We start from the raw sequence: 8,603 nt of genomic DNA on the forward strand, positions 1-8,603 counted from the left end.
CAGAGCAGCCGGTCGTGACCCGCAGAGCTCTCTCTCTCTCGGCAGAGCGGCAGCGCTGCGAGCGTGACCGTGCGGCTGTGTCGGCCCTTAGCGACCCGCTTCGGCTTCCCTCTCTTCTTCCCGTGTGTCGGCCCGGATCGGCGGCGCAGCCAGCCACCCAACGGGTCCGTGCGAGCCCCGGGGGGGGAGGCAGTCGGGATGTCCGGGGTGGTGGTGGTGGGGGGGGGTTCGGGGACGCCTCGGAGGCGGGCCCGGGGGAGGAGAGAGGGTTGGCGGAGGCGGACCGTGGGGCCGGGCGGGCGGTGGGAGCAGGGGGACGAAAGTGGGGGGGGGGCGGCAGCCAGCGGCGGCGGGGTCAGGGGGGAGGACGCGGAGGGGGGGCGGCGGCCGGCGGCCGGCGGCCTGGTGGGAGGCGGGCCGCGGGGTGGGGACTTGAGGCGGAGGCGAGGCCCGGGGACAGACGAGGCCCGAGGTGGGCGGGCGGGGTAGGAGGCCCTAAGGTGTGCTTGGTGAACTTTGAGGCTCCAGCGGAGCTGGGCATTTTAGAAAGGGAGGCGGCCGGGCGCCTGGCGCCAGGCCGCCCTGGTTGCCTAGACTCAGACTAGGCGAGGTGGGTTCTAGAACTTTCCTTTCTCCTCAGCACCCGCTGACGTTCCCTCCCCCTCGGAAGCCCTTCCCGCGCTTTTACGTTCGGCCTCGTGCGGCCTCGCGGGCCTCCGCCCCTCCCCCTCCCTCAGGCCTGGAATGTTGCGCGCGGCCCCGTTCCCGGCCCCCAGGCGCGCGTGCGCGCGAGCCCCCGGCCCCCACCTCCCCATTCCCACCCCCCCCTTGCTGAGGGGCGCGGACCCCTTTCTTTTCTAAGAGATTAGTCAGGCTCGGGGTTCAAGGCTTGTCCCCTCCCCCCAAGATTGTCACTTCGAGTTATGAGGGGAGAGAGGAGCCATTCTATCAGGTTTCTTTTGGCCCGGTTAACCGAGAAACAGGTGGCATTTATTAAAGAATCTCCTTGTTGTGTCTTGGGGAGGGGAAGAGGAGGAAAAGGGAGTGGCCCGGGGTGTGAGGGATCACATCGAACTTGGGGACCTTTTCCTCAGGATGTTTGGCTTGAGGGGTCCCCACCACCCCTCCCCTCTTGATTCAAGAAGTCTGGAAGGTGCTTCTGAATCTGAGTGTAGCTTTGGAAATGGGCCCTTGGGGTCTAGAGTCTAGGGACAGGTGAGGATTTTAGCACAACGCCCCGATTCATCTCATTTTCTTCTTAGATCTTGGAGGTCAGGTAGGTTCTACAGTATTGGGAAGGATGAGATAAAGGAAGAGCTTCCCAGTTTGCTGGTAGTCTTTCTTCTTTTCTCCAAGTCGGTTTCAAATCAGATTTCTATTCTCCCTTTGGACTTGGGGCAAGAAACGTCCTTTTGGTTTTCTGAAAAGATCAAGATTCTTGGCACACGAGCTTATTAAAGATCCCATGGCACTTTGTTCAGGATTTGAGGACATCAGTGGTAACAGCAGTTGAACCCCCAAAGTGTGTCTCTGCAGGGGGCCACCTAAATTTCCTCTCAGGTTCCCCATCTAAAACAACTGTGCCAACTCTTCTATGAATGTAAGAGGTGACTACTTTTGGGTCGTGGATAATTTTACTTTGTAAAATGTTTAGATATATTCAGGATGAGAATATAATTATTAATTAGTTTATAACTATAATTAATATATTAGCATATAATTAATAGGTTTTATATATATATATATATATAAATAGTCTACTACAGTCCATTTTTATTCCAAAATTATATTCAGTAACTTTCAATGCATGTATATAATGTGGTTTTTCTCAACTTGAATTATTTATGTATTGTACAATCATAAAATTGTCTGGTGGTTAAGATTCAATAATCAATTCAGTTGGACCAATTTAATAATGATTCGATTCAATAAAAGTATTTTAATTATTTATTCTTCAAAGAAAATAAGTATATTTGACTGTTAAACATTAGTAATTGTAGCTAAAATTTTGCAAATTTAAAGTAGCTTTTTAATTGTAAAACAACAACAACCAAAAAAAAAAAAAAAATCAAATGAATTGTAGAGAGGAAAGGAAGCCTTTACCTAAGTCATTTAAGTTTAACTAACACAAGATTTGAAACAAATACTAGATGTCAGACAGAAGAGCAGTGTGTCTTATCTAACACCTTCTTTGATGTCCCCTCAAGCAGTTAGGGATTTCCCTATACATCCCCACTTTGTTTTAGTGATTCATTATGAATATGAAATATCCTTGAATTTATCTAACTTCTTCTTGAATCTCTTTGTCTTAATCCTCTACTTGGAGAAGCAGCATAACATGACGGAATAGCAGTTGTCTGGCAATCAGGAGGCCTGGCCCTCTAGTCCTGTCACTAGATATTGAACCTTAGGCAAGTCATGTTATCTCATAGACCCCAGTTTCCTCATCCATCAAATGTGATAGAGTAGGACAAGAGGGCGGCTCTGAGGTCTCTTCCAGTTTGAACATTTTCTGATTCTATTTCTCCAGATAGCATTCCTTCCTCTCTGCTTCCTTCTCTGGCTGTGGAACACTGTTCCACACTGTTCTGGCCCTTTTCTTCCTTTATTTTCATTCTTAGGGCCACAAGCATCATCTCACTGTGCACAATTCCCAAATCTCTAGCTCCAGTTCATAGCTTTTCTGACTTCCAGTATCTTGTCTCCAGTTCTCTTTTAACACACTGGATACCCCATCAGACCCTCAAACTCAACTTGTTGAACAGCTTGGCATGACTTTTGATAGCAGATTACATACCTGTGGAACTAATTGAGCCTGCTCAGTCACAGGATCCAGTCATGGAGTGAGAAGCTGTTTGCTGTGGTGAAGAGTGCTGTGCTTAAGAAAGGCTCCATTAAAATCTCACTTTGTGACCATAAGCCATCATCTCCTTGTAAAATGGGAATCTTTATACCCATTGGATTTACCTTGAAATAGAAGTAATAGTTGTAGATATCAGGTGAGATAATGTAGGTAAAGTGCTGTATAAACATTAGCTGTTACTCTATTGGAGTCTTTCTAGCTTGAGATCTGTCAGAGCTTGATGGAGTTCTGCTTGTATGGTTTTGGGGATTTCAGTGTAAGGTGTCTTTTGCTCTTAAAAAAGAAAAATAGAAAGGCCATTCACACTGTCGGCCTGTCAGAATAGTAGCACTTTAGGATTTACGAAGTGGGATTTTTTTTGTGTGTGTGTGTGTGTGTGCCCCTGAATGAGGAAACAGCATCAGAGAAGCCTGCTAGTGTGCTCCAGGTTGTGAGGGTTAGGAGATGGAAATTCTCTAGTTCTGAAACCCAGGTTTCCTAATTTCATGTCTAGAGCTTGCGCCATTGTACTGTGCTGCTTTTCTAAGAAAGTCAGGAAAACAAGCTTATCATCTGTCCTTTAGAATGCCAGACTTGGCGGTTATAGAATGGTCCTCTCCTCCCCCACCTCCAGTAACTACAAGTATTGGTCACAAGTGGGAGGTATTTAGGGGCAGACTCTAATCCCCAGAGCTGTTTGTCAGAGAACCGATTTGGCCACAGCCCACCTTCCCTTGCACATTTCCCAAGCTGCGCCGTCGCCGCCATTACCTGAGAATGGGAGTGGTTGGTCTGCTAGAACAGTTGGTTTTCAGTGGGCTTCTAGTTTTCATTGTTGAATTTTAGGCTTCGCAAACAGGTATGACTTTAGCCGGCTCCTAGGTGAGGGGTTCTTAACCTTTATCATGGACCTCTTGGGCATTCTGGTGAAATCTTCTAGATCCCTCCCCAGCATCTTGTTTTTGGAATGCATAATATAAGGATTACCAAGGAATTCAATTATATTGAAATCCAGTTATCAAAATAATAATAATTAATAATAAAAGAAGGCCAAGTTCAGATTCTTGGTTAAGAACCCCTGCCCTAGGTGATCTCTAGCGCCAGGTGTTGGTTTTCAGGTCTAATAGCTCACTCATAAATTCATTCAGACCCCAGAAATCACACTTGTGTCCTGGGCATGGGTGCTGCAGACTTAGGTGGCCAAAAGCAATCTTAGAATTGGAACCCAAAGCCCAGAATGGCAGAAGGGGACGTTGTGGGAGCCCCACCTGATCACCTCTGGGTACACCAGGAAGGTGTCTACCGGGATGAATACCAGCGAACATGGATTGCATTTGTGGAAGAGGTAACGCTTGATTTTCTATTAACTTGGTTTCTATCCATTTTCAGTCTTTGGGGAGGGTATGGTTTCAGTGTTTACAATTATTTCCCCATAGGAGACCAGTTTCATTAGGGCTCGAGTGCAGCAGGTACAGGTACCCCTAAGTGATGCAGTCAGGCCCAGTCATCTCCCTCCCTCACAGCTACCACTAATGTGGCAGCTGTACCCCGAAGAGCACTACCTGGATAACAGCTCTAGGATATGGGAGATAGAGCACCACTTAATGGTATGTATTATGGCTAATTGTTCCCAATTTGATTTAGCCCCCTCCAGGAGAGAGGGGGAGAGAGAGAGCGCTCTATTCTTTTTTCTCTTTGTTTAACAGGTCAGGGGAGTTGAGGAGCTGTTGCTTAAGCTCTTGCCTGACGATTAATCTGGTAAATACTGATATTCTCTCTTTAGCCTTTCTTTACTTTTTATGCTTACACTTGGTTATGGAGTTTTAATGACAACATTTGTTTTCCAGGTGCTGGGATTCTAGGAAGATATGTCCATTTGTTGTGTACATTATATGGGAATCACTTCACCCAGCACTGAAGTGCATCTACCTTTGGGGGGAAAAGTGAAAACTGTTCAAGAACACAGCACAACAGTTTAGGAAGGAAAGTGAAGAATACTGTAAAACCGCAGGGGGAATGTTAGGTAGATACAAGGCAAGTCCAGAGGTGGTCACTGAGTCAGGACACCTAGCTTAAAACCTCTGACTCTTGGAAAGTGCCATGGAATCTTTAATGGACATCGTCGGTCAGAACCTCCGTTTGACATCCTCACACAAAAAGCAGCACCTCCAGAAAAGATGCCCTGATCACCAAGGACTTGGTACTGACTTAGAAGGGAGCCTTCAGCAGTCAACATGTTTTGTTTTGTTTTGTTTTTTTCCCCTCTCACCCTTCCCCGAACTTTGCATTCCTCTTTCTCCCTTCATAAAAACATCCTAGTTTTTGCTTGCATGTCTTCCATTCCAGCACTGATATACTTGGATCTACTGAAAATTTAGGAGTTCTGAGAAAGGGCACCACCCAGGTTGGCTGCAGTCTTCAAGGACCTTTCCCCTTTCAGAAATGCCACATGTCTTCAAAGTCTCAGGGAGTTTTAAAATTCAATCTGTTTATCATATTTTATCTTTAAATAATGAACCTACTTTCTTGGAAAATTCCAAAGATATTCTTTAGGTGTTCATAGGTACTTTTGCCCAGGTAATAGCACTTCAATTGTTGTCATTTCCCAGGGATGCATTTGATTGCCCTGGTAAAGAGCTTCCTGAGATAAAGCCTAAATAGTGGGGATAGTTCAATTACCTTCGAAATGAAGGGAAAGCCTGGGGGATGAAGGATCTTCTTGCTTTTTGGAAAGCCTTTCAATACTACTATTGTTAACAGTTCTGAAAGTAAATATAAACTAATGTTTTCCCTAATTGAGTGAGGTTGGTACTATAAATACAGTCTGCTGATCTTGTAAAATGGCCAGAGGGTTTTGTAATTACTCTAGTGTGACTACTTTCCAGTGATGAAGGGGTACCAAGTAATAACCTTAGATAAAAATCCCTAAGTCTCAGTATGGTTAAGAGTAGAAATTAGAGCAAAAGTAGAGCCTATGAGCCAGAAAAAAAGTTTTTTTATGAGAAAGCAAAATAAACACTCTATAATCATATTTTTTTTCTTGTTTTAGTTTTAATGGATATGTCCCAGAAGGATCCCTGCCAGAAACAAGCCTGTGAAATACAGAAATGCTTGCAAGGTACTTAACATATGGTGCTTTATTCTAGTGATTTTTTTTTTCCATTTTGTGTATGAGCTTCAAGAGTCAGACCATCCATCTGCAAGTTAACATTTAACTTGTCTCATAGTAATATCTAGTCTCTGCACTTTTTCTTTCGCTGGCTTTATTACCAGTGTAAACTAAGGATGATTCTCTTTATGGCTCAAAAAATAGTGACAAGTTGTACTTTTTTTCAACTACATTTTATAAAGCATGATGTTAGTGGGAAAAGCACTGGATTTAGAGTCAGAGGGCCCGAGTTCAAATTCTGGCCCTACGGCTTCCTAACTAAAAGGCATTAGACAAGATGCCTAACTACCGCTGGCAACAGTAAAACAAAGGCTTTTATTAGATGAGCCCTAAGGTCCCATCCAGTTTAGCTTTTACCCTTTGGTGTTAAAGGGGGAGAGTTGATTTTAAATGGGTCACAGACTGTGCTTGATAAATCACTTGAATGTAGGTGGAAGGGGTTCCTGTAGAAAGCTTAGAGTTCTAGATACCTACCTCAGCTGCTGCGGAAAGGTAATAATATCACTGTCCAACTGCTAAAGAATGTTCATAGCAGGGAATTCTAGCCATGAAGCTGAACTGAAAGAAGGCCCTTTAAAGAGTTTGCTTGCCTTCTTGGGCCTGATTCTCATCCCCTCTGAACTCAAACTGCCTTTTCTTATGTGGGAAACTACTTATGATATTGGAATCCCATCACAAGTACAAAGCAGATGAGAATCGGTATAGAAGTTTTATTTTTGTTAAATTATTTAAGTCTTAAGCTATTTTTCTGAAATCTGACATGAAGTGTGTAAGACTTTTAAAAGAATTCATTTTATTAACCCTTTAGGACAAATTTTAAGCCCTTATTTATTTACTTACCCCCTTGCCCCTCAATTTTGAGAAGGTAAGAAAATGGTTTTCCCCACATTTTAAAACTCTCTAACATGAATGTATCTGTATACATGTACATATGATATATGCATGTCCATGTGTGCATACACATGAAAGTGTGTGTGTGTTTAATGTATAAATATACACACTTTGAAATAATAATCACATGACCAGGACAGGTAGACCAAGAATTAAAGCAGTATTGACTCCTATTCCTGGCTGGGGTGAAGGGCAGGGAAGTGGGGGAGAAGAAAAATGGAGAGCTAGTCATCATCCCTGTAGCTACCTACCCTTTACTGCCCTTTAATATATAAGGGAGCTAGAAAGAGCCAGTAGAGCTGCAGCAGCTTCTAATCCTTTCTCTAGAGCAGAAGAATGTTCTGGTCACTTCCATAATAATTGGGGGGGGGGAGTTAACTTTCAGTTAGAGGTTGGTGAAGATAAAGATGTAATTTTTTTTCTCATTGAATTTCATGGGCCCCTTGAAATCTACATAACTCCAAGGGGTTCCCTAGATTAAGAACCCCTTCTCTAGAACAAAGGTATACTTAATTCAAGACTTAGATCTAAGACTTGAAAGGAAGTAATACTAAGTGGTATTTTACTAATACCAAAATACTGTCTTTCAGTCATTTTGTAAGTCATATTTTCTCCTTTTTAATTCACTTACCAAGGACTGTAAAAATGCTGAAGGGATAAATGTTAGGCAGTCCCATTTAATAATACATTTAATTTTTGTGAAGTTCTGAATAAGTTGCGGGTTTTTAGTAAATAGAGGTGAGAATCTCATGTTCAAGAAAACTGAAATTCAAGCCTGTCAATAAATACAGTATTTCCTGAAAAAGAAAAAACTTGAGATTTTACTGCCCCACCCCCTCCCCCAGATATATAGATAAATTAAATAACAAAACAGTAAATGGAGGAGGATTAATTTATATTGTCCAAGGTACCTTGAAGAGTTAATAAATGACTATCTAGGTAGCTCAATACTAGTAGGCGGTGAAAATTTTGCCTCTTTTTCTTACAGATTTTAGTTTCAATTATTTATGAGCTAAATCTGATATAGGCTATAGAAATAACTAGTCTAGCTTAGAACCTTCCCCTAGATTAGATTCCTCCCTCATTTCCTCTTCCATTCCTCCTGCTTCATATTTTAAAGGGCCCAAACTCTCCCCTACTAATTTTAGTCAGTGGGCATGGGGAAAAAACCTCCCTTTCCCTTTACTATTTCTAATGGGTTATGCTAGCTCTCTAAGTTTACAAAAGGGGAAGTTTTCAAATCACTAATCTTTAAGAAAAAAAAAAACTTGATCAGTTTACTTTCTCTCATAGAATTAGTCTTTGTTTTTCAGCCAACAACTACATGGAGTCTAAGTGTGAGGCTGTCATCCAAGAGTTGCGTAGGTGCTGTGCTCAGTACCCCAAAGGGAGATCTGTTGTCTGTTCAGGATTTGAGAAGGAAGATGAAGAAAGGCAGAAGCTTAAATCTGCATCACAGTGAATTTCTGCTCCATGTTTTTCATCCAGGAGATTTTATTTGGTCTCCTAAACAGGTTATATCTCAGGTAGTCAACAAAAGCCAAATGGAAATTTACCTATAGGTTTACTTATGAATAGGCAAAAGAATAGAAAGAATAGAAAATCTAGCTTGAAACAATTTATTAAAAGAGAAAAAATGTCTTTGTTTCAATGTTAACTTTAAAAAAATGGCCTGTTTAAAATAAACATGTTTTCAATGCA

At 42.7% G+C, this 8,603-nt stretch overlaps 2 protein-coding genes across 3 annotated transcripts; both read left to right on the forward strand.

The window, feature by feature from the left end:
• Nucleotides 1–27: 27 nt before the first annotated feature.
• MTCP1 (mature T cell proliferation 1) lies at nucleotides 28–4,824 on the forward strand. Its single transcript, XM_074277473.1, has 5 exons — nucleotides 28–164; nucleotides 3,991–4,187; nucleotides 4,279–4,449; nucleotides 4,549–4,600; nucleotides 4,690–4,824. Exons 2-4 carry the CDS (start codon nucleotides 4,080–4,082, stop codon nucleotides 4,594–4,596), a joined length of 327 nt encoding a protein of 108 aa, XP_074133574.1. The 5' UTR covers nucleotides 28–164; nucleotides 3,991–4,079; the 3' UTR covers nucleotides 4,597–4,600; nucleotides 4,690–4,824.
• On the forward strand, nucleotides 28–8,603 carry CMC4 (C-X9-C motif containing 4). Of its 2 annotated transcripts, none has more exons than XM_074277475.1 (3): nucleotides 28–164; nucleotides 5,892–5,960; nucleotides 8,216–8,603. In XM_074277475.1, exons 2-3 carry the CDS (start codon nucleotides 5,897–5,899, stop codon nucleotides 8,362–8,364), a joined length of 213 nt encoding a protein of 70 aa, XP_074133576.1. In that variant the 5' UTR covers nucleotides 28–164; nucleotides 5,892–5,896; the 3' UTR covers nucleotides 8,365–8,603. The 2 variants fall into 2 exon arrangements, with proteins under 2 accessions (XP_074133576.1, XP_074133575.1); XM_074277474.1 differs by lacking the exon at nucleotides 28–164 and adding an exon at nucleotides 4,909–5,042.

The sequence above is a fragment of the Sminthopsis crassicaudata genome, chromosome X, assembly GCF_048593235.1.
Source record: "Sminthopsis crassicaudata isolate SCR6 chromosome X, ASM4859323v1, whole genome shotgun sequence".
NCBI lineage: Eukaryota > Metazoa > Chordata > Mammalia > Dasyuromorphia > Dasyuridae > Sminthopsis > Sminthopsis crassicaudata.

Bases quoted from the DNA above. Each gene is read 5' to 3' on its own strand.
- MTCP1 (XM_074277473.1), top strand. From the start codon at position 4,080: ATGGCAGAAGGGGACGTTGTGGGAGCCCCACCTGATCACCTCTGGGTA. The intron at 4,188-4,278 runs GTAACGCTTGAT...ATTTCCCCATAG, and splicing joins GGATTGCATTTGTGGAAGAG to GAGACCAGTTTCATTAGGGC. The intron at 4,450-4,548 runs GTATGTATTATG...TTTGTTTAACAG, and splicing joins AGATAGAGCACCACTTAATG to GTCAGGGGAGTTGAGGAGCT.
- CMC4 (XM_074277474.1), top strand. From the start codon at position 4,943: ATGGAATCTTTAATGGACATCGTCGGTCAGAACCTCCGTTTGACATCC. The intron at 5,043-5,891 runs GTACTGACTTAG...TTCTTGTTTTAG, and splicing joins CCCTGATCACCAAGGACTTG to TTTTAATGGATATGTCCCAG. The intron at 5,961-8,215 runs GTACTTAACATA...TTTGTTTTTCAG, and splicing joins AATACAGAAATGCTTGCAAG to CCAACAACTACATGGAGTCT.